General features: G+C 41.6%; 1 protein-coding gene across 8 annotated transcripts in view; it reads right to left on the minus strand.

Annotated features, from left to right (window-relative positions):
* Positions 1 to 26240, minus strand: part of SFMBT2 (Scm like with four mbt domains 2) — a 226563-nt gene that overhangs the window by 18542 nt on the left and 181781 nt on the right. For all 8 annotated transcript variants that reach the window (XM_079778896.1, XM_079778894.1, XM_079778898.1 and 5 more), the window contains 5 exons: positions 20209 to 20322; positions 18156 to 18198; positions 16258 to 16328; positions 14026 to 14165; positions 2810 to 2919 (listed from right to left, as the gene is read on the minus strand). In XM_079778896.1, the coding sequence (XP_079635022.1) occupies positions 2810 to 2919; positions 14026 to 14165; positions 16258 to 16328; positions 18156 to 18198; positions 20209 to 20322 (478 nt within the window). The remainder of the gene's footprint in view (positions 1 to 2809; positions 2920 to 14025; positions 14166 to 16257; positions 16329 to 18155; positions 18199 to 20208; positions 20323 to 26240) is intronic.

The following is a 26240-nucleotide window of genomic DNA, read 5'->3' on the forward strand; positions in this document are numbered from 1 at the left end:
CTGGAACAAACTGCATCAGAGTCCACTTTTCCCTTGGCACTACCGCATAATATCATAGACTCCTTACACAGTGATCAAATATTACCTTGATTTGTTTTACTGTAAGGGTATGGTTATTGGACAAACAGAAAAATAAACACTGAGGAACAACCGCAGGTACAAGTCAAACCTTTTCAATGGCACCTCCACCCTCTCAAGTAAATGGGTCTTTATTTACTCTTTAGAACAGGGGTGATGGGTGTCCGGCCCACGGGCTGTATAAGGCCTGAGAAGTCATTTGGTCTGGCCCTGCCAAGGCATTAGGTGAGCTAATTAAATGTTTGGCCAAATATAACAGGCTAATTTTTAGGTTGATAATTTTGTATGGCCCGAGAATGATGTTATAGATACCTAAATGGCCCTGGCAGAACAAAGGTTCCCCACCCCTGCTTTAGAAGTAAAACCCATTAGAAGCCCAGATGCTCAGTGACAGCATGCAGAGAGTCCTGTGGAGGGTCTGATGCTCTTTCTTCCCAAAAACATTCTTAGTGATGTTATAGTTTCCCGGACCACAGCCAAGGTGGCTGGATGCCCTACATGCAGGTCTCCGTGCTGGGTTAATTTATTCGTGACAGCGACCACATCAGCCTTTCAGTTCCCAGGGCAGAAGCCAGCTCTCTCTCTCTTCCCATTTGAACCAAAGAAATAGCAAAGTTGTCAGGATCTAAAAAGTTGTCATTTTACATCAGGAGGAAAGAAGTGACTCAATAACCAGTGTGAGAAAAAATGCTCCCGCTCACTGGAAGTCTGTCATCATTAGCAGCCGCTGGGAGAGGCCACTGTGATCCGCACACTCGAACCCAGTTCACAGCCCCGTTCCCCAGCGCTGCTGTGTGCGATCTTGCTGAGGAACTCCCTGTCACATTTGATATAATAGGCACTTCACCGCCTTTACAATATAGCTGTGCCGTGTCTGTATTGATTGAATCAGGCTGGATTTAATAAAGGCTCTGATAGACGTGGTGATGGGAAAATGAGTGCAAATACTGCAAAATGAGTGCTCCTTTGTCACTTTGGTATCTAGAGCAAGTTTCTGGTTTATGTAGGAGCAGGGGGAGATTTTAATAGAATGTAAGGGGTTGGTGTTTTTTTTTTACTTCTACTATTTCCATATCCATTAAGTGTATTTTGGATATATTGAATGTTATAGAAAATTTTTTAAATAAGAATTAACAAGGGTTTCTGTATAAATACTTACTCACTACTATAATGAACTGCCCTTGATTTTACTATTGCTGATGGTCATCCCCTTAAGTAAATTAGGAATATATGGAATATTACATTGGGAAAAAACTTGTTTTAGTTTTTCCTTGGTTACATGTGAAGCTCATTTAAATATTTCTTGGGAGAGAAATGAAGGAAGAGCTATGGTGCCACCTTCCATTCACACGCCACTTCATAGAAATAGTCTCCTATTTGCATATATTCCCTTTAACTTTTGTGACTTGGCAGAATATCTGTAGACCATAAGTGACTTTTACTGAATCTAAAATTACAGAGATGTTCAAAATAGACACTAGAAAGTACTGAGTGGGTAAATGACAAAAAGTGTTGAAGAATAACGCAGTATGTCAACATTTCTACTTAGTACCAGTGTAGGATAACTACAGGGTAAATAATTACTGCTCATACACGTTATTTAATATTCCTCAACTTTCACTTTGAATAAGTTATGTACTTTCTTTAAAGAAGGGCTTATATACATGCTGGCCTTTGAAAAGTGGTTCACTCTTTCAAACAGCATCATTTCCCAAATGTTACATCTAAACAATGTTAGTTCACATATACAAGAAGCTGACCAGAAGATCTATTCTATTTGAAAAGTATAACTGAATGTTAAAAGGCATCCCAGGACACCAAAGCAATTACTAAACGTAAGTGTATCTGGAGAAAGGGATCTAAACAATCGAGTTCAACCCTGTTGATCCAGTAGGTGCTCTCAGCGTCGGAACTCAAGAAACTGAAAGCAAAAACAGCACCTTTCCAATGAGCCTATTTCCAAATAAAGGAACAAACTGAGCAACTACATGTCAACCCGCAGCGCAATCACCAACACCAAACAGAGGTACTGGTTCATTTTATCCTTTAGAACTATCAACTCTCAGCGTAAAGAATGTTTGGATCTGGCTTAATTAAACTTTTTACAGTACCAAGTATTAAGAACTGCTAATGAATAATGCATATTGATAAGGGATATTCTCTCTTTTATAAAAGTTTCCCCTTTTGGTCAAGTGATCTATTCGATCTGAACACAGCATGTTTTAATTGTGATTGTTTAGCACACTAAGTATTAGTTAAGCAACTCTCTAGTTCAGCGGTCGCCAACAGGTGGTCCGTGAGGTCCGAAAGGTTGGCGACCACTGCTCTAGTCCACTCGAAGAATCCTAAGGCTCAAGACAACTCCGTGCAGCAAATGCCAACAATCAGTGTCCAGCACGCAGAACTGCAGAGCAACCTTCTGCTGCCATTTCCCTGGGCTGTGTCCAAAAGAGGGACGACAAGTTTCTGGCCCTGGTTGGGTAGTTCAGTTGGTGAGAGAGTAGTTCCAATACACCACGTTTGTGGGTTTAATCTCTGGTCAGGGCACATACAAGAAGCAACCAATGAATGCATAAATAAGTGGAACAAAAAATCAATGTCTCTCTCTCCTTTCCTTTCCCTCTCTATAAATCAATAAATTTAAAAAAAATTAAAAAGAGGAACAAGTTTCAAAGGAGCAGTCCAAGTATTATTACAAGAACCCTTGTTTCCCAGAATTAAAAACACTTACTTTGCCTTCAGCGTCTCCTCCTGAAAATTCCAGTGTGGATCTTCCACCAGTTGTAATTCCCTCAATACCCTCCCAGGCTTGTAAGCTGCATTGATTATCATGCTAAGAACCTGTTGGGGGGAAAATAAAACACAAAATGAACTTCAATTGTAGCCATTCTCGCTAACTCCAGGAGGCTCTGAAAACACCCTGTTGACACAAGAAGCATTTGCTCTGCATCTCCATTCAGTGAAAGGCTGGGGAGAAGTTCCATAGGGCATTCTGCAGGCTCATCAGCAGGAGAAAAGGATGGTACACTCTAATCTCTCTGCTGACCAGAGGGGGTGGCCCACTCTCACTAACATTCCTGATTGCAGAAAAATTGAACTATTTTTTCCAATGTGTGCGTGTTCTGTGTTGTTGAGGTGGCTCTGACTCCTGGTGACCCTATGAATGAGTGATGGCCACAGTGTCCTGTCTCGGCTCCTGCAGACCCACGCCTACAGCTTCCAACGAGCCAATGGTTGTTCTTCAACAGTCACTCTTCAGTAGGACTGGCTACTGGCATTTCATTTTATTCTTAAAAGTAAATTTCAAAAGGCATCAATAAGAGGGAGACAACAGGTTCACGCCAACACTTCTGGATAGACTTCAGATACAACAATTATGTGAAACTCACCTGATGCTGCCCCAATTTATGGATATTTCATACTAGGCTAATTCTCTCAGAGAGGGCAGTGTTTCAAAAAGAAGTTTGGAACACCCAACACCATCCAACATCTTATTTCCTCAAATGACCCCTTCACTTCCAAGTCCCAAGTCCAACAAAATGAGCATGTTCTCACTGCCTACTATGACACCCCCAGACAGACCATACCCATCCCTTCTAAAGTCTCAACTGCATTCTCTGGGGAGATGGCATATCCCTGCTCATCTTGATGTGTTTTTCAAATGAAAACACAAGGAATTTAGATCCTGTGGGGCCCTCACCTTTCCATAAGCAAATCTTCATTAACAATGAACATTTATAAGTTCTGGCATGTTGCTGCTATGTGGATAGAGAACTGAAAGAATGTTAAGGTGCAACGCTGCGTACAAAGAGACATGAGACCTATGTTTCAGTTCCATGCAGTGCCCACCGTCAGGATCTGCCACGGACCAGGCCTGGGAGCACACGCAGGAGCAGGCCACAGCTCCTGCCGCTCCTGGAGTCTCCCCGAGTCCAGAAGAGCATAAGCCAGGCACTGAGCTCATTCTTTATGTTTCAAAGCAAAACAACATAGAAAGAGTAATAAACATATCTTATATGAGATGGGACATTGGTATCACTGACGAAGCACCTACTATGTGTTGGAGGAGACCAGCACACTATCAACGGGAAGGAAGGAGATGCAAGTATGCTAGAAGAATTTTCATGTTTCAGTTTTCATGTATCTGATGTGTTCCAGAATGTAACTGGCATGGTTTGTACCCTGATTTAATTCCAAAAGACAATAAAGCTTTCTCATATTAAAACTGGGGATTTGACCTTAAAACATTTATACTATGCAGTCAGCATGGCAACCGTCTTTTCTTTCCTGGAGTAGCATTTTCCAGGGCCCTGTGACTCCCCATAAAGAAAATGGGGTTCAGCCAAGGCACTAAGAGGCCAGGACAAGGCAGAACAAGCAGCTTTGGTGTATTTATGTTTTCTGTATTAGAATAATCATCTGATTTTATTGTTTACTGTCAGTACAATTTACAGAGACTTGGTTTAAAAATAAATCCAATTAGAACTGGCTGAAATAATGTGCAAAGTGTTTATCAACGGACAAGAAAATTTCAACTGATTCTTTTCATCGTGTTTTACTGAGGAACCCCTGCAGCTACATGTTATTTGCTGCATATCAAAATGCATTTTGTGGCTGTGAAAAGAAAATGCCTTCCAGAGTTCAATTCAGCCTGGAGACAGGCAGCAATTAAATTGTAAAAAGCATCTGATATTGAATAATTTTCCCATGACTTTTCTCAAATGCCGTATCATTCTTCTCTGAATTCAACCAGCTCCCTATAAAACTTTGGAATTATGAGCTGAGCAACTTCTGTGTACGTGGCATCTTGGTGTATTGTTGTTACATCCATGACAATGACCAAGTTGACAGCTGTTACCATTACGCATAGTTAGCCTGCATGACTGCACCTCGCAAGACATCGGAATGCAGCTCATGATGAGGCACTTGACCAGAAAGGGGAGCATGGAGCCTGTCTCCAATGGACTAGCAGGACATAATTCATGCTGGAGCAATGCCTCGCTCGACTTCTTGGGAGTCCACGAATTGTTTGTTGAGAACACACTTCTATGCGGAAGCCCCCACATTGTGTTATACAGCAGAAAGGCAATAACCTTCGTGTTAGATAGATCCCAGATCAAATCCCGGTTCCATCCCTTAGAAGCTGTGAGTCTTCAGGCAAGATGCTCGGTTACATTTCCTCCTGTGTATAATGGGGGCACTGCCCTTTACCTGGTTCATAATGAAGGGGGTCAGAGTACGCCACCTCAAAATATGCCACTGGGACATTGCATTATTTTGCAGTGAAGGCAAGTGAGAAACAGCAGACGCTGCCCTCCGCTTTCAGCCAGGAGCAGGGCTTAAACTTCCCCTTGTGAAGGCGTCCGTCTCCTCTCTCCCATACCAGAACGAGAGCAACCCTCCTCACTGGGGAAAGAAAGATGGCACAGAGAGGACTCTGCACAAACAAACCTTAGGAAAAGAGCCCTTATCTTCCAATTGTTTACCCTGCAAACCTACCTCCCCGCAATACCACCGCTAGAAGTCCCCACCCTTTTCCTTTGCTTATCACCTCTCCATAATTTATTGCCGTTTGTTAAAATGGTATGGAAAAATCTTTCACTTCTTTTCTGTGAGGCCTGGGTGCATTCAAAATAAACCCATTCTCCAGTTAACCTGTCTTTTGCCAGTTTCATCTGCAGGCCCCAGCTACTGAATTTAAGAGGAAAAGATTTTCCTTTTCTTCCAACAGGGGTTTTGTAAGAAATAAAGGAGGTAGCAATTTTGCATAGCAAAATATTTAAAGGTAGCCCTCCTCCTAATAGCAATGCAGCCCTCTCATCAACCCATAAAATAAACTCTCCTGTGCTCTTGGCCTCTCTCCCCACATTGGCCCATACTGATATTTGTTTTGCATCTTTGCAAAATAACTTTCCTTAGAAGCTCCTTGACTTTATTACTGCTTCCTTTTCAGAACCAAACATCTCATAAAAATAATTTATACTTTCAAATTATTCATCTTCAATTCAATTCTCAACCTACCCAAATATAGTTCCCTCTCGAGCCACTAATGCTTTTCGAAAGGGCCCCGTGACCTAATGTTAAATCCAGTGAGTGCTTCCGTCTTTCTGGAACTGGCAGCAGGCTGACAGTGCACCCCAACTCTTGGTCCTGCAAGGCCGCTTTGCTCTCCTCCCTCTGCTCCACTTTTTTGTTCAGAAACTAGTGAGTGGGTCAGGGTACGGGGAAGAGGCGAGGAATAACCAGAGGGAGGGAGGAGCAGAGAAAAGAGCGTAAATGCTCTTAGCAGGGGAAGGAGCAAGCTCTGCAGCTGTGTTTGGTACACAGGCCCTACTCAGTGAGTGTCCGCTTCCTTCTCCCACTCCTCCCCTTTCAAGTACAATGTCAGCGCTCAAAATATTGTGAAAATCGATGGGATTTTTTTTTCCTGTTCACTCATGAAATCACGCTAAACCATGATTTCCTTTCATATTCGCTCTCGTGAAAACTTCTGCCCCAAAAAAACAAAAATTACTTAGATAATTCCAAACCTCAACTGTATCCTGTGCTTAAATTATAACTATGTTGAAAGTGCAGGGAATCCCTTAACATAGACAAATTAAATCTTTAAGTGTCAAAATTAGAAAATACTTCAGAATGCAAATATGGCTCCCACAACCTGGGTGCAGCTGGTTTAGTGGGAAGATGACAGATTGAAGGTTGCAATGTGTTGAATTCTAGTGGCCAGGGGGAAAGGTGTGCCTGGGGTAGACTTTTGGAGACAGACGGTCCACAGGACACATGAAGGAGACTATCTGCTCTGATGACAAGGAGCTCGGCCCCCCTCACGCGTTCACCGTTCCAACAGACCTTTCTGCTTTGCAGTCTGTCCGAGGACCCTGGTTATAATAATTACCTGTTTACAAACTCAGGACCATCAAAAGCCCTCAAGGCCTAAAAGGTTTCTTCTTTTCAACCTCAAAATCAGATGGAATGGAGCTAACTTTATGAATACTTTTTTTAAAGTCAAATTATTATTATTATTTTACTTAATAAGCACTTTATCAATAGGGTTTCGCTCATGAATGGGATCTTATGTGGAAAATTCCAAAGGAGTAAAATGAGTTAAGATTCAGACTTCAACAGCTGGCCTTGTCCATACACTGGGAGGCCCAGTGAGTGCAGGGCAGACAGGCTGAGTTGTTAGTGTTGGGACCAGGATGTTATTTAAGACCTGCCTCCTTGGCTAAGGAGTTCGGGGTTCAGAATTCCAGCAGTTGTACTTCTTTTCACAGAATTCTGTCCAGCCTACCCTCCGTTCCAGAGATCTACACTGCATCCACCACGAGTAAAGGCCATCAAACTGGAAATCAGGAAGATGTGCTCTGAGAGCAGACAGGATCCAGTCTTCTCTTTTCTTTAGTACAAACGTAACCGTCTAACGAAGCCAGAGAAAAGCAGGAAACGAGCTTTGGCAAGAAGACAAGGCAAGAAACTTTTTCAAGTTATTGACCCTTGAAAGTGGGTGTTTTCATTCTGTCTCCACTACATCTACTATACTCATAAAAAATTACGTAACGATAACTGTTATGTTCATCTCTCCTTTTGTTATTAGTTGCAAAAACTCTAATAATAACAGTAATAATCTGACATTTTACCAGGTGGAGAACTGCTTTGGCCAACACCAGCCTCAACCTTTATTTAGATTCTTACACACTTGTGTTTTGCCAGCCTTCCCAGACACTCTCTAGGGCCTGCTAGTGCCTGCTAGTGTCCGATGAGCTGGGTACGTGGTTTTTAATGGGTTAATGTCCAGCATACACTTAAAACAGCAGCAACGAAAACACAGAATTCAAGAGGCACGCCCACATCTTTGATTTTGTTGACTGACTTAACCAGATGTCACCTGGGCGAGATGTTTCCTCCGTCCATCATGACCTGGAAAGTGTAAGTCCTTTCTCTGAGGCCATATTTCCTGCTGCCTCAACACCACCTTCTCTCAATTATACCAATAAATACACGGATGCTTTGAAAAATAAAAGCTCTCTTCATTTTCAGTACATTATTATTTACACACAGTTAAGGTGACTTTGGATTTCTTACTTTCTGGGTTCCCACACAAAGCTCTAGTTTTTAAAAGCCGTGACAGGTAGCCCAGGACAAATGCTTACAGATACATAATAAAGGAGAAAGTCAAACAAGTCACGGCAAACTCCCCAAATGTGGGAAATAAACACTTTAATCAAAACCAAGAGGTTGAGGGAAATAGCTTAATGAGCTGGAAAATGTACCTACTGAAGCCAAACTTCAAACTGCCAGGTCCCAGTGAAAACTTCCAAGTCCAGGGCTTTGGGGGGCGGTGGTAACTTCCCCTCTCTGGGGCGCTCCCTCACTATGTGCAGCATCTCTGGCTGAGGGTTGGGAGGGAAGGGAGGCCATGAGTTCCAAGGGTTCTGGGCAAATAGGGCCCCAGCCTTGTGCAACCGCAGGGTTTCTTTGGAACCTCCTGCTCCAAACACCTGGTTCACACGTCAGTAGAGCAGAGCAGAGTCAGTGCAGGGCCTGGAACGCTCACTTAACGGTGGGTCTGTACCCTCACTTTCTGCTTCAGATTCGTTCAGTCTCCGTGATGTTTGAAATCATACTTCATCTGACTGGCTTCTATTTAGTCAGACTTCATGGAAGAATCCCAGAGTCAGAGATTAGCAGATGCCTGTGTTAGGTAAATTTCCTCCATCCCTGTGAGCCAGTAAAAAAAAAAAAAAAAAAAAAAAAAAAAAGCTCTGGGTCCTGAGCCATACAGAGCATACAAAACCCACTGACACAGCCGAAACCGGTTTGGCTCAGTGGATAGAGCGTCGGCCTGCGGACTGAAAGGTCCCAGGTTCGATTCCGGTCAAGGGCATGTACATTGGTTGCGGGCACATCCCCGGTAGGGGGTGTGCAGGAGGCAGCTGGTTGATGTTTCTCTCTCATCGATGTTTCTAGCTCTCTATCCCTCTCCCTTCCTCTCTCTAAAAAATCAATAAAATATATATTTAAAAAAAACCCACTGACACAGCAACTGGAAATGAGACTGAGGGTACACAGAGAGGGGGACCCCTGTAAGAGTCATCTCTTCTATCTTCCATCTTATTGTCAAGGCAACAAATAGCACTGGGCTCCAGATTTGAAAGCCACCACATCTACTGCTCCCACTGACCCGAGATAACACAGAACTGGGTGTTATTCTAATATAACCGGGTCAGGTTCTGCTGGTATATTGGTATTCATGTGGGCTTGTCACCAGGAGGCAGGCCTAGAGGCAAGGAGAGAAGACAAGGCCCCCTCCTGTCTGCAGGGGTTCTGTCCACTCTCTGAGGAAGGGCCCACATCTCTTGCTCACACAACCCCTCAGCTTCTAGCATAGTGCCTGCCTGGTACATGGTTGTGACTCATGAATTTCTCAGGACACGAAGGGATGGGTGGATGGATGGATGGATGGATGGATGATGTCTTATTCACTGCTGTGTTCCCAAAGCTCAGGGAACTTGAGATGGCTGAGGCTGAACACCTTGGTATTCAAAAGATTCTACAAAGATTGCAGGTAGACAAAAAGAAATATACATGGACCACAGTGGCACCGTACAATCCCCACCTCATTATTCCTGCACTTTCCGAAGCCACAGAAGCAGATTGAGGAGACCAGTGCTCAGGGCTCTCATTATTTCTGCAGCCACTTTCTGCCAAGTTAGACTTATCACAACCTGTCCTCTTAATCAATCATGTCTAAACCATTGCATCCCTTAACTAGGCTGTGATGAAGAGTACCAAAGTGACTCTTCTAGATACAACAGCTAGATAGATAGAAAGATAGAATAAATTATACCTAGATGATATGATAGAATAAAAGAACGATAGATAGATCAACAGATATGGATGGGTGGATGCATGGATGGATGGATGGGTGGATGGATGGGTGGATGGATGGTAGAAAGATAGCTGGATGGATAGGGAGGCGGGTGAACTGAGTTGGGACTGTGTGGGTGCACACGTTACCTGCATTTTACTCATCAGGAACTACATTCCCACCTTGGCAGAGCAGAAGCTCTGTCTATCTCACTCACTTCATCGTGTTGCTCTATACCATCATATGCGGACTGACCCTGATGTTAGGTGGGGTGCACAGGTCTCCAGTCAGCGTCTCTGGCACTCTCAACTAGGGGGTGGAAGTTATATTGGAGGAAGAATAAGCCACGGAGGGTCAGCCCTTCAGAAGTTTCCCTGAGTGTTTGGGACTCGAGTCGCTTTCTCCGAGGCCTTCTTTTAAGCATCAGGTGCTCTATTTTTATCTTTTCATGGAGTGCACAACTTGTCGATTTCCTACGATAAAAGTTCATGCCTTGCATGACCGACCCATGCTGCCAAAAAGCAGCGCTTAGAACACAGGCCATTTCTGCTGCTGAGCTGGCACGTCCCACAGCAACAGCCAGCTTCACACATCAAAGAGTGATGGGCAAAATGTGACAAAGGACTCTCAGAGATTCCCCTCTGGAAATGACAGGTTCCTTGTTTTTGCTAAAAAACAGAGGTGACACACTGGCTTTAAATAACTTAAACCAAATAACGTTTAAGAAAACCATGCATGTTCCCCAATCTCTGTAACCCACCAGGGACCGTTTCCGGCTGTGTCGCCTTTACATCCATGGCCTTTAGAGACCTTACAATCCTTCCCAAACGGGTGTTTTCAGTCATTTCTGCCAGTAGGACTGGGTCGCTGTTCTCCCGTTTCATCACGTGTCTACCAAAAGATGGCTTTTTCATGGCGGGACACAGTAAACACGTCACTACATGTTCCACTCTCCCCTGTCCTGCCGCACTCAGGCTGGCTCGCTCACATAATGCTCTTTCACACACGGACACGGCACCTGCCTCATCTCTCTGTACCTGAAGTAAGGACCACAGACCTGGTGCCTGCATAGAAAGCAGAAAGCAAATTCCCCAGCACCTTTGTGGATGGCAACAAGAATGAGGCTAATGATCTCTGAGTGGGGGCAAGCTTGGAACACTAAAGCCTCGTGAGTCTGCCCAGGGCCGCATAGATCTGTAGTCTACGTGTATATTTGGGAGACCCTGGTATCCCTGGGGACAGGACAGTCCTGGCTGGTGATGATGAGGCTGAGCATACAGGTTTGATTTATGACAATGACCACCATTTACTGTCTGTACTCACAGGTCCCACCCTCCATGCAACAAGGTCCAGGGTCCCATAAAAACGCCCCAGCCTCTGAGGGGGCGTCAACAGACTCATCCCCTGTCTCGGGCCCCAGGCCTGCTTGTTCCGAGTCTCCTCATGTGGGATGACCGAACGTGACTGGGCCACCTGCCGGCTCTGGCACCAGCTCCTTAGAGTCACCTACCTGCCTGGGCAGCCCCCTTGCTGGAACTGAGCCAGACACAGCTCTTAGCCCCTCAAAACCTCATCAAGAATGCTCTGCATGCTCACTGACCAGAGGTGAACAGAGACATGCATTAATAATCACTTTTGCCAGAAACGTCCTCCTCTCTGGGATACTGCCCTCGGAGTTCAGGACCCCTCTTCACAGTTCTCCACAGGCCGGCTCTGCATCTAGACCCACAGACATTATCTGCTTCTCGCAGACCAGACGGAGGGAAGGCACTATCACTTCACGTTTCCAAAGATCTGAAAGAAGCCTGTAGCTGCTAACACCACCAATGACCTGAAAAAAGCAAATGTACTCTGTCTTTCTCCAATTACCTCATTCTCTGGAAGTAAAATGAAATTTGAAACCACACAGAGGTTCTGGTGCTGAAGGGAGAGCATTAGCATAAATATTGGCTTGGCGGAACTTACATTTTTCTTGCGCTCCCAGAACTAAAGTGCTGGCTTTTTTTTTTTTTTCTTCCCTTCCTGCCTCATGCATTTTCTGAACATCAGCAGAAAACTAGTTTTGTCATCAGAAAACTGCTCTGGCCTGGCTTTTAAATCTGGCTGCTGGCACCTATCAGAGAATTGATCAGGGATAACTACTTTTGACTTAAAAAATCATGTAGTAAAAGTAAAATAACCAACTGCTAAAGAGAGATGGAACCTGAGGTCATCTTGTTTGCTAACAGAGCCGGCAGGTGCCCCACGAGCTCATTTTAATAACTGGGATGTGTGGTGTAAAGGGTGTTGCACCTGTCAGTTCACTGCATTATCATCTGCTTCCGTGTTCCGTTCTGATCACTCACAATGGAAACAGGCACGAATTCAGGCAGACAAAACCACTGTAGCAAAATTGCACTCAGCCCCAAAGCATGGCAAACTGAAGAGTCAATTCTCGGTCCCGGGCTCTTACTTTATATCAGGACAGAAATTCTTACAGGTAATCCTGGTTTGAGCTCTTTGATCGAATCTAACATCTGTAGGGATCTATAGTCTGGGCCAATTGGAGTAAACCAGTGGTCCTACCTACCATTTACCCACATACCTTTCAGAGGTATCCCTGAAAGATGAGATGTTTTTTTTTTTCCTTTTCTAAATATATCACTCTTTTAAACCTATGAATTATCCCCAGTCTAAAGACCTATCCTATTCTATTCTCCAGCAATACATGACCACCTTCATTACCCAGACACCGCCTTAAACTTCTACCTTGAACTTCTTCCATGCTGTGTGTTCAAGGTTCTATTTACTTCACCTAAGCCGGAGCAAGTGTCCCTTGGCAAGCATTTGTCACTTCCTCACTATGCTCCTGGAGTCTCTGTTGTGTCCTCTGTTGTGTACATCAAGCTCAGAGTCATGTCATCTCCTCAACGGGAGCTTGAGACCCAAACAAGCAGAGGGCAGATGATTTTCTGACCGACTACGTCATGCAGTGCCTGGCTCCTCAGAGTTGCCTAACCAACATTTGTTCAATGGATAAGGAATTGTTGCGCCCAAGGGATTAAAACACATTCATCATGGTATAGTAGCAATAAAGAAGATATATGTGGTGTCCTTTTTCTTCAGAGAAAGTACTGATGTGTGTGAAAAATGCAGACAGTTCAAGAGCAGTTTAGAAATGGTTCCCAACACCAGTCTGTGTCCAAACACTGTCTGGGGCTAAGCTATAAAAATGTAACAGAGGGAAACCTCCATCAGCGTAATCAGGCTTCACCTCCACCTGCAGGTTGTTTCCCAGAGGCCGGAAGAGAAATGGGAAACAATACCATCTAAGTGATGCGCAGCCTGGGCTCTGTCTGGATGTAGCCACAGCACAAACCTGATGCAAGTGCCCGGAGCCAATGGAAGCTTTCTTCATGCACCTCCTCCTCCCTGTACTGTGAGGGAGGGGAAAAGCCGCCACTCCCGACCGGGCTGAGGAGGGTCCATTCTTTTTTTTAAAAAAATATATTTTATTGATTTTTTACAGAGAGGAATAGAGAGTTAGAAACATCGATCAGCTGCCTCCTGCACACCCCACACTGGGGATGCGCCCGCAACCAAGGCACATGCCCTGACCGGAATCGAACCTGGGACCCTTGAGTCTGCAGGCCGACGCTCTATCCACTGAGCCAAGCCGGTTTCAGCAGAGGAGGGTCCATTCTTAACCATACCCTCCACCGTCACAGGAAGCCCTTTTTTCGCTCTTCCAGGCTACTTGCCTCTTCAGGGAAACCTTCACTCTCCTGCTCTGAACCCTCACTCCACACACAACTGATCTTTCCTCTGTCTTCCCGAAGCTCTATTCAGACCTAGTGCAATGTCCCCCTGACTCAGAGGATGGTATGTACACCCCGCCCACTAGACTGTGGGTCTTTCATGGGCAGAAACACTGTTTTCCATCTTCGTATGACCAGCTTCCAGCCCGCAGGATTGAGAAAGGAGGTGCTTGGTAAAGATCACCCGAATTGATCCACATTTCCATTATCTCCTTCAGAAACTGCACCTACACCTTAAACACCCTGTGGAAATAAGCCAAATGCAACGTGAAAGCACTTTACCTCTTTCAGAACCAGCACGCATTTGCCTGGTCCCACCGACTGAGGTAGCTCTGCGATCCTCCCCTTGTTTAGGTAAGGGCCTGAGAAACACCTGTGATTGATGAAGAGCTGAGGACAGCAGTATTTCCCGTTGACAGGACCTATGGGAAGAGCAACCCAGCTGAGACTTTAGGAAGCAACAAAAAGCTTGCTTAGTCAATTTGGTGGGCAAAATTATCCAGAGGCACACTGTGTCTTAATATCAGAACGTTTTATAGACACAATACCATCTTAGAAATCCTGATTATTTTTCTACCATAAAAAATAAATTTTCTGTTTATTATGCAGTATTCAAAACACACACAAAATGCAAAGACAAAGACAATGATAACTAAGCGGGGGGGGGGGGGGGGGGACGGAAATCACATTGCACAGCTAAGTTGCCCTGTGTGTCCTACCCCAGAAACTCCTCCCAGAGGTAGCCACTACCCTGCATTGGTACTTATCATTCCCATGCAAGTCTATAAATTCGACTACACACATATATGTATGTGTGTAACAACAAGCAATATATATATTTAAAATATTCCATAAATGGTTTTCAGCAACATTTGGTGGTTCAACCTGAAGTTTCTGAGATCCACCCAAGTTGGTAAATAATTACCCAGAACATTTATTCATTTTTTCACTTCATTTTTCATTATTCCATTGTAAGAATATATTACAATTGGGTTTTCCATTCTTTGATTGATGGACACTGTGTTGCTTCTACTTTCTCAATGTTACCAACAGTGCTTTAATGAATACAACTGTAAAAATCTACTTCTGTTATGGACCAGAGTCTTCCAAGTACACAACAAGGAGTGGAATTGCTCAGGCGTGGGATCTGTGTATCTTTGGTTTTACTAGATATGGCCAAACTGTTTTCCTAGTGACTACCCAGACGGATCCTCGAGTAGGCACTGTGTAAGAGTGTCTGGTCTCCCACCCAGGCCAACAGAGGTATTGTAGGGCTTCTTCATTTTGCCAATCTGATGGATGTGAAATGTTCCTTACAGGGGCTTAGATTTGCATTTCCCTCACTATTCTTTCAACTTAGAAAGTGAACCGGGCAAGTGGTTGGTCTAGTTGTATCTGGAGCTGCCACGGGGAAAAGGAGAATTACTACACAGTAAGGTGTCACTCCAAACTTCTTCATGCCTAAAAACACAGACTGAGACTTCACTTTCAGCCCAGGACTCAGGCTCTGCCACCACAGCTCCAAGCTAAGCTACACTCACGGTGGCATTTCTGTTGAACAACAGTTATAATTAAGATGGTAATTTAACAATCCGGGAAGTTTTGTTCTCATGGGACTTCAACTAAAAACCAACAGGTAACAAGATGGAGTAAAATAACAATTACAGACTCTGAATGAGTAGCAGAAATGGTACTTTTAAAACCATTCTAAGTTTGAATTCTATAAAACAGGCTAAAAAATTTAGTCTACAACTGCATTTACATGGAAATTTTTGGTAGGATTACTCTTCCCAGACCTTTAGGAAAAAACCATTTTAGTAAGTCTACTCATAAAACTGCTTTCTTTATGATAAAGATAACTTTAACTAATAGGGTTTTTCCACAGCATTAAGCTTTTAAACCTGGAATTCAGAGCAGATTTCACTTTGACTAGAAAATAGAATTCTTAATCAAATATATTACTGAATGTACCAACGTGTCTATAATCAGATTTGTGGTCAAAGGCTAATTCACATTTGTGTTTCCAAAGATCACTGTAAGATGTAGGACTTTACATATTAAAAAACATATTATTCACAACCAGTTATTCAAACACAGGGGGTTTTGAAGAACGATTCAAAAGCCTGCAGGGATTTAAGTATTAACCACTACTGTAAAAATGCAAGTGGAACTGACATAAAATGTAAAAAAGGAATGTCCGATAATTATTACTTTCAACTTAATAATTGGGCTCATAGTTCCTAATTAGCACATGGACCCTTTTCCTACAGACCAAGAGAACTGTCTAGAGCTACTGACCAAAAAAGCAGAAAAGAAGAGACACAAAGAATTTAGCTTAGAAAAAACAAAACAAAACACGTTTTTAAAACGTTATCCGTTAATAAGTAGCAACAGAGTACAAGAGAATAGGCTCAAAGCTAAAATATTCGCATATTGACCTAAAATATATATTCATGTATCCACTCCTAACAACAAATTGGGAAGTGACAGAGAGCCCTAAACGGGTTCATTTACCTGTGGTTTCCAGGTGAGGGAATAAACAATGGTCATGAGGTATTTTCTCAACAGGCACTGTGGATGTCAATCTGTTGATAAAGAAAACAAAACTCTCATGGGTCCACACTGTAGAAGAAACCATTGCATTCCAAAGTCTTTTTACAACTTAAAGCGACTATTAGAGAAATCCAAGCTAAGAGCCTAGTAAGATAGGATGTGTGCATCTAGAAGAAACCTCACTAAGAATCTATAAAAAGATCATTTAGATTGTTCTCAAATTCTTGTAATAACCCTAAGACACCTGACCCTTGAGCGGTCATCACTGATTAATGAGGTTCTTCTAGGTCACTCCTGGGCTGGTCTTTTGTTATAGAATTATAATAATGTCCTTAATCATATTTTAGACGTGAAGAAACATCAACTTACATTGACTTTAATTAAAGTCAGATTTCTCCCTAATGTCTAATTGAAAACCACTTTCTGCTGACCTTTGGTTTTGGGTGACTGTGCTTGTGTGGGTCATGGCCACACTGAGAACAAGACCTTCAAAGAAAACCTATCAATGATGGTTCTTAAAATGTGCAGCAGGCTTATTCTAAGACAAACGTATACATTCTGGTTCAGTAAAAAGTTGCTGAATAAGTATAAAGCGATGTGGCCTTAGGGAAAAAAAGAATGGGTTTCACAGGGCGTCTAGGCTGGCTGGGTAGAAAACACACTTGAAAAGCTACATAAAGTTGAAGTAAACCAATATGGGAGATACAAGTTTGGTCGTCCATGGCTCTGGTTCTCAAAGTGGGGGCTTCTACACTGGCAGATCAGTGTCACCTGGGAGCTTGTTAGACATGCGGAGTTGGGTGTTTTGGAGATGGCAGCCTAGCTGCCTGTGTTTGACGAACAATCTGGTGACTGACGCAAAGAAAGGGTGAAACCCGCTGATCCACGGACTGCACATTTAGGAGTTAGGTATTCAAATATGGATTCAAGGATGAAACCATTATTCTATTATTTATTCTCTATTTCAGTGTTGGAGTCACATTATTAACTTGATACACTGTTTAGAAATGAATGTGCAAGAAATTCTGTTATCCACATTTCAATAACAATGCAGTTATTATTCAATTTCATTTTATTTAAATTTAAACATGAAAAATGTGGTTTTTAATTTCATTTCCATCAGTATATTAAGAAAACAGAAAGGCTTGACAAGGGATATGTATTTTAATATATTTTAGATATTTTCCAGTATGTAAAAATGTTACCCCCAGTTACAAGTTTCTAAAAAAATACTCTTGGCATCTACACAGGATTCCCAAATACCCTTTTTCCTCATAAAATTACAACTGAAATGTGAGATAATCTATACTTGTTCAATAATATAGGGCCTACAAATTTTACACACAGAATCTAATTTAACTGTCCTAAAAACCCTGAGGAATAGGTATTTTACAATTGAGATGCAAAAAAAAATTAAAGCAACTTGCAAAAGTTCACCCAGATGGGAGGTAGCCACGCTGGGCAGCAACCCTGAAGTGTCTCTCAGCAGGCCCAGCCATGACTAGTGGCAGGGAGCATGCTGGGTGGGGCTTCGCGGCCTCTCGGGCATTAAGAACCACTATCACAGAGAGCCATCACTAATAGTGAGTGAGACTGGGGTGTCCTTCCGGTATGCTGAGGTGAAATCAAAGTGAAGCGTTACAATTGGGAGTAGAAGTTCCTTTAGAAGCACGCCCTGTGCCCTGCACAAAATAGGTGCACAGTAAACCACAGATATATTTTACTGTCATCTTTACTACTGTGCTATGTGTTAGACTAACTCTAATAACACCAGCCATGCTTCCCATCCTCTATAAAGACACTCCATAGTTTATCAGTTCATTTTTGAAAACTAAACAAACAAAAAAAGAAAAACTTACTGTTTTTCTGGTTGCACAACTGCAATCTTCCTCTTCTGCTGTGCTGTAAAACAGGCCAATAAAAAAAAATCAGCTTGGTTAGCTAGTTGGGTAAAAGCATTTTAAAAAATGGCTTAGTGTAAAGCTGTTAGTTTTAAAGTAACAATTTAAATACTGAAAAGTTATTTCATTCATGCCACAATTTTATCTTAATTGCTTCAAGCATAAAATAGACTTTGACTTATCAGAAATGAGGTCTAAATAGAATTTAGTATATTTAATCTTATCACTACACACTGTCTACTTCATTCTAAAATGTGATTTAATAAGAAAAATAGCACACCTATCATACCTCACATGAACACACCTGGTAAGATGAATTGTTGCAAGTATGATTATCCAGATGGGTTTTTCCCCCAAAGAAAGTGTGATAAGTCAAATAATGTTACCATAACAGCTACTCCCAAATTAGGATTAGAGACATGTTCTTAAACTAAAACATTTTATTATTGAAAGGAGGATTGCTATCTACCAAATGTGTCTATGAAACAGTAACATAAAGCAGTCAATAATAATTTTTTTTAAAAGAACATTTACATTTCTTATTTATAATTGATAAGAACCACCTTAATAAAGAAATACCAGAGCTTCTGGCATCTATTTTGGTACAAATATTCCTGAAATTTCCAACATAAGCATAAATTGATCCCAACAAAACTTCTAAAGTTGTCGAGAGTTGGTGGGTTTAGACTTAGATGGAAAAATAAAAAAACAATAACTTGAGATTGAAATAATTATCCTGGGCTGAAAGTTTTAGACATATTTTAAAGTGAAGGGATGATATTACTCTCATTAGATCAGTCTCACTGAACAGTATGGTATCTGAGAGAGAAGAATCCTTTAAAATCCACTTTGCCTACAATCAGAGCTACCTTCTTTATTTCACACAGTGTCCTACCCTACTCTTGATGAATATCAAATAGGAGGACTCTAACTAAGTTCCCTTCAAAATCTGTTGACATCAGGAAACATCAGGAAATAAAAGGCCAACTGTGAGATGGAACTTTCTCTATAGCAATGCTTTGAGATTCTATATAAGTGATCCACATAGTACATTTAGTGTACATGTAATATACACTCAAGTATACTGCTAGAAAGAAGTAAAGTTAGCATATAAATTACATTTAAAATATAAGAAATATAATCTGTGTCATAAAAATTAAAATCCCTTATCTTTAAGGAACCAAAATTTTAAATAATATTTTTATAAACCTATGGTAGAATATTTAATGCCAAGATTTATTAGGTTTGAAGATTTTCAAAAGGTATCTTTTCAAGATAATGACCTATTATTATAAAAATGTACCTTAAGACACACTGCTGTAATACAGGGTGTCCCCAAAGAAAGTAAACACACTTCAGCAGGTGATAGCTCAATTTTCAAAATGAAATGTATTTTAATAAGCACTGCCTTTATAATTATTCAAAATGTGTATATACATTTTTTGGGACACCCTATATTTAAGTGTGTGTATTGTGAGATTGGTTAACCACTAATATTGTTTTTTCCCCACTAATATTGTTTTAAGTTGGTACTAGATGTGATGTAATGCTCTTTTCAAAGTACAGTTGACATTTCACTGGTCAATTAGTGCTAATAGTAATTTAGTGTTTATATCTATGTCACTAAATTATTGGGGCCAATTATGACTCCTTTAGGGTAAACCTCATGAGAAAAAGTAGTCTTTTTTCAGATATGATAATACAAAAATATAGTAGTCTAAATTTTTAATAAAAATAATGAGTTGCATACAAAACAGAGAGAAGATTCCACATATTTATTTTTGCCTCTCTGTGACTTTCAGTTGTCTCGTCATTGTGACTTTATTTGTCAACCTGTGAAATGTTCATCTCATGAACTTAATGAATGAGATTTAAAAAGCTGGTGCACTGTGGGAAATTTAAAACCTTTTCTATGTTTACAACTTGGCTATACTATCTTAACAAAATTGCCTATTTATTCATGCCAACCCTGGAGGTTATCCATCTGGACTCCAAACTAGGCGATACTTACGGACTATTTTGTGAGGTGTGGTCAAAGGGTAAGAATTCGCTTCACACCAGCCCACTGGGAAGATGTCCATGGATTCAACGTCAACAATAAACTCTGGAGCAGGAGTCTGCAGGCCTGCATTGAAAAGTTAAGACAATAGGTACAAACAGGTTTTACCAAAAAAGACACCGAGGAAGAAGGAAAATACTGAGCATCCCTGAGACTGAGGAAAACATACTCCTGGATATTAAACACAAAACTGACAATAGCCTTATGACAGGCACAAATGCCTGAAATATAAAACAGCAAGAGTACAAGGGGCTCAAATAGACTGGGGGGTTTGGAAAGGAGAGATCTTCTGACTGAAAATGGGAGGAGGAAGTAACCCAGAAACAATGGCATTGCCAGAAAAGCTAGCAGAGGGAACAAGTCTCTTCCTTTCCTAAGAATAGCTTTGAAATTAAAGAAGCGTGGCTGAGCTTCGGGTGGGGGCCACAGGGCTCACGTTTAAGCCACCAAGGCATTCTTCACCCAGCACCAAGCAAAGATCAGCCTTTAGCTAATGAAAGTTAAACATGACTTTCTCTACAACACCAATTACGAGCAGTGAAAACAGATGACACAATTTCTCTAGGGAACGTGTTCCTTTATAAGTTTGATTGGAGTTGATTATTTTGAACTCAGTTTGTGGCTTGCAGACTTTGGCCATGTCACACCAAAGTCATGTATGTAGTATTGTCTTTTTACTGGGGATCTGCCTACTTTCTGTTTCATAATCATAATAATGCCCTGTGATAAATCAGCATCGTAGCGGAGCCTCTGAAAAGGAGGAGAGATCTGGGTGCAATACCTGTATTAGCTAAAGTTTCAAGGAGCTCTAGCTACTGAGAGAATAAAATTAGAACCCAGAAAACTAGTAAAAAGAAGAAAATTCTACTCTGAATCAATAGTCTTTAAAAAAAAAAAAAACACTCTGAGAGAAGATACTCTTGAACCAAGAATCGAAAGATAAGGGCTCTATTAACAGAGAGTGACTAATGGGCTCTGACCACTTAAATCTTACTTTGCTTTGGTTTCTTCACTGAGAACCAAGGTGAAAATAACACAGTAGAGCCTCACACACATCCAGGTCATCACACGACATCTGATGAATTTTTAATCATATCACCTCAAAAAGTTAACTTCCTGAAGCTAAATTACCAGCAAACACAAAATGTTAGCTATAGTTACATTGACTCCCAACTTCTTAAATCTCATTCTATAGTAGACATTGTGAAAACAGAGTATGTTATTTGATCAGTGGAGGTTCCTAATTTAGTGTTAAACCAAGATATTGGTGCATATAGTGCAATCTGAATGCAGATTCTAGTATATGTGAGCACTGAAAACAGATTCTTAGACACACATATCATCATCGCTATTAGTCACTTTAAACTTTTGTTCTCAAAGGAAGCATTACTGTTATTATCAATCTTAACTTACTTTTTGCTTAATTCTCCTATAATTTAAACGATATATGTTAAACAAATGCAACCATGTTTATAGGGATTGCTTTTGAATAGAAATCATTTGTCTCATACAACTCAACTGTGAAAATTAATAAACAGAAACCTCATTTAAATTTTGTAATTAATTTGAGAGAGAGAAAGAGAGAGAGAGAAAGAGAGAGAGAAACATGGATTTGTTGTTCTACTTGTTTATGCGTTCGTTGGTTGATTCTCATATGTGCCCTGATCAGGACGAACCTGAAAACTTGGCATATCCAGATGATGCTCTAGCCAACTAAGCTATCCAGCGAGGGTAAACAGAAACCTCCTTTAGAATGGAGGTTAGAAGAGAGAACTCTTACCCAACTGTCACTCAATATGCACTCACTGCTGATCCCAAGGGAAGAGAAGTACCTGCATCTGAGAGGAAGTGGTACTACTGTACCACCTCACAGGAGGAAGAGTCTTCCTTGCCCAGTAACAGCTCAGCCCATGAGAGACCACCACAACTCAGTCAATGAGAAGTCACTGTACTTGAAATTTCAGTTGCCTCCAATGGACTCCTCTTTTACAACAACCCCTCCCAAATCCATAAAAGACTGCTTCTCTCCTTTGTTTCTGAACTTCCGTGGTGTGTCATTACACCACATATCCAGAATTACAATTCTTTGTTGTTCCCAAATAAGCCCACTTTGATGGAGAAATATCTGTCTATTTGTTTAAGGTCAACACAATCAATATGTAACCTATTTGTCAAATAAGTAAAAAGACATCCCAAACAAACAAAAGGTAAAGAAACTCTCCAAGTAGCTTCAAAGATGGAAGTAATTTTTCTTGTCCCCAAGGGCACATAATTCTCCAGAGGTTGCAATGAAGAGAGTTGTTGGGTTATTTCCCCATTACACAGGGGATGAAGATGTTCTTAGTCTTCAAACTCACAAAAATAGTGTTTCCCAGTTACTCAACAATTTTGCTCACAAATTGAATTCAGCTACTAGATATGTTCCTATTTCCATATTTATGTTTAGCTACAAGTAACATTTTCAAGGTCAAAGTAGCATAAACTGAACTTTATAGCTTATTCCTTCATGAATTATGACTTTTGTCTTCCAATGTTCTGCTAGTTCAAACATCACATCATATAAATGCTTTAATATATACACTCTGTAACAATGTATACATTAATACATTTCTAAGGCTGTCTTTACAGTACTTTAAAATTCTTTGATCATGTTTTCCATTTAATTAAGCAAATATTTATGAGCTGCAATGTGTCAGCTACCATATCCTCAAGAAAGTTATAGTCCTGTCTTCCTTCCACCCCCAAATTTAGCCCATTAAGGCAAAAACTAATGGAAAAGTGGGTTCTTTGTCATCCAGGAAAGATTTCCAATCCTGTTCTGAATGAAGGTACTAATTCTTTATTTATCTCTATCAACCTTATGAATCTGGATACATCTGGCTGGACTCGGAAGAGTTTTTTAGAGCATAACCTCTTATAACCCATTAAAAATGTATTCAATGCTCTTTTATTGATTATTCTAGGATTGCCAAAACCACGTATACAACGCTAGATGCTCCACTAAGGACTGCTATAATATATTTATCATTTCACAGGAAAAATTCTTATAAATGACACAAGACCATGGCTTAATCTCTGACTTTATTTCTGCTGCATCAAGTCAATATGGACTCTACTTATTTGTTCTTATCCAGATCCTTCATTTAAAAAAACATCAGGAAGCCTAAACCTCCATCTATGGAGAAGAAATTAAATAACTATTACACATCCATAAGATGGAATATCCTGCTGCTATGAAAAAAGTATAAGAAACCTCTTTATATACTTATATGTAAAAACATGTATATATAGTTGAATACACAATGATCGGCAGGGTGCAGAATACTCTGTATATACAGTAGGCTACCATCTATTTAAAAAAGGAAAATAACATATTTTTATATGTGCATGAAATAAATCTGGAAGGAAAAGCAAAATACTAATCCAGTGGGTGTCTGCTCAGAAAAGAACTGAGTGGCTGTAGGCTGAGGAGACAGGAGAGGTAGGGAGAATCTGACTAAAGATACTTTCATTTATTTTGGGCCTTTGTGAATGAATTACTGATTTTACAATGGCAACCTCACTATCATCACAATAACAGCAACACAACACAGGATATTCAGAGAAGGAGGAGTCTGGATACACCCTATCATGCATGAATACAGTATTGCCACAGGGGTCAGATTAATGAAGGACAAGTTACCTTAAAAGGGAGCAAAGCTAAACTAGGAATTATTTCACTGCTAAGAGGAGAAGGCCTTTCCATATTCACAAAGCAAATGTACAAGCACCTAAATTTGTAAGAATCACTTTGGAACCTTAAAATAATATTGCAATTTGCTGTATCCAGAGACTGTGTCCTCAGACTAGCGGCTACCCTCCACTTCTACAAAATCCCACCTGCCCTTCTCATTACAGGGTTTGATCCAGCAGATGACTCAGGGCCCTGCCATTGAGTGTGACCTGTTCTACTCAGAACATCAGGATGAAAGAAAGAGATGGCTTGTGATGATGCTGAAATCTTGGAAACACAGCCCTGTCACATTACATAATTGCTTCATTCCCAGCAAACTATGGGAGAGAACAAACATGGGCGAGCACAGGAGTAGTGGATGCTACTGGGGGACTGGAGACAAGAGGGATGTGAGGGAAGAGACTAAGAGCCAACTGTGAGAAAGATGATTTATTTTCATTGACTCCAGTATTAGAACTGGAACGACCCCTCCATCTCAGTTAAAAGCTGGAATGGGAAGAAAGGCAAAGGTATGTAAGGAAACAGGTTAACCTTGTTCAGTGCCCTCATTAATAGTTACAGGGCGCACCAAATTGTGATGGGCTCAGTATGTGACTAAGAGTAAAGCACTAGAAGGATGAAGAGCTGGTTGACTATGGTGAGCAAGCAAGAACTGGGTGCTGGAAACCCCACGGGCCATCTGTCATGCTTCTTCCATTGTCAGATGCCCATCCAGGAATAGGATTTTAGAGTATCCCTTTGTCAGCTACAGAACTAAATTCCCAAGGAATAAAGAGAGGAGCAAAGCTGTGACTGGCAAGATCCAGATATGACAGAATGCAGGCAACCTAAAGGAAAACCGCAGAAACGGAATTCAATGTGTGTGTGGCAAGAGAGACATATACATTCACAGGATTGCAAATACTTACAGCGCTTTCCCAAGTGTTTAATCCTCACCACAACCCTAAAAGATAGGGACAGTTTTCATCCCCATTTTATAGATCAATAAACCGAGGTACAGAAAAAGATCAGACAGCCAGCAAGCGGCGCACCCAGGTTTCCAATCCAAGTAGTCTAGTTCCAGAGCCTCAGACATCATATAAATTAGGCAGCTTCCTCCCCCTCCCTGTCCACCCCCCCTTCACTCCCTTCCTATCGCCTCCCCCTCCCCTCCTTCCCTCTCTTGCTTGTTGTTTCTGGTCTATCTAGCATGTCTTATTCCTCTTAGGGACCCACATCCCTTCTGCAGAATTCCATTATGAGGTAGCCATTGCTGCCTACCACAAAGGGGAACAGCCAGATCTACCCTCTCTCTGCAGGCAGATGATGTCGGGCTCAGACCTTTTGAACCAAAAATGTGGTCAGTCAGAAGTCACATTCATCACAATGGCAGCTTGAAAGCCCAAACTTTGCTTTGGTTCCTGCTGCAAAGCCTCCTGGAGCCTCCATCCAAAGGCCTTCCTCCCAGATTCCCATTTTGCTGCGACAGCCAGAGCCGGTTCTGTCGCTGGCCACCAAGAACCTGTCTAATTGCACGACTGTTTGGGGGACAAAGCAGATTTGGAGTGATGAAGGCCTGCTCCCAGGGACAGCTCCCACTGAGGGGCCACCCTCTCTGAGGCAGGAAATTCTGCTGCATTCCCTGATCTGCTGAAGCAGCTGCCCCCAACAGTGCCTTCTGCAGGCCTTACCTCTTTAAAGGCTTTAACCCACACTGACTAGAAAGGTAATTCTTTCCACATTTGCATTTCCCTTTGTTTCATTTTTGCAAGTCTAGCGAAATGCTTATGAACCACCTGACTTTTTCACAAATCACTGGGCAGTTTTCTGCCCCTGGTCTCCTAAAGAGAAGAAGTTGACTCACAAAGGTTTCTTTGAAACCTGCCGCACTCGCACTCTGCTCATTTGACCCTCTTAGAGTCCATTACAAACTCCAGTGTGCGTGTGAATCACCTGGGGAGGGGACTTTTAAAGGCAGACCCCCAGGAATCTACATTTTAGTAGGACTCCCCCCGTTGATTGTTGATTATAATATGGAAGGTAGTTTCCTGGTACTGAATCAAGCATATGAAAAAACTGACCAGGTTTTTAGATTTTAGCTTACAAGTATAAAATACCTCTCATCATTTCAAAATTTGGTTCGCAAAACAACAGTTCTTAAGGGGCTGCTGTATCCTAACTCACTTTCTCATTAGGGACCACAGATTCTATTTATTCCTCATGTCAATTCAGCAAACACTGAGTGAGCGCATGAACTCCAGTACGAACACCG

Source organism: Cnephaeus nilssonii (assembly GCF_951640355.1).
Source record: "Cnephaeus nilssonii genome assembly, chromosome: 1".
NCBI classification, from domain to species: Eukaryota; Metazoa; Chordata; class Mammalia; order Chiroptera; family Vespertilionidae; genus Cnephaeus; species Cnephaeus nilssonii.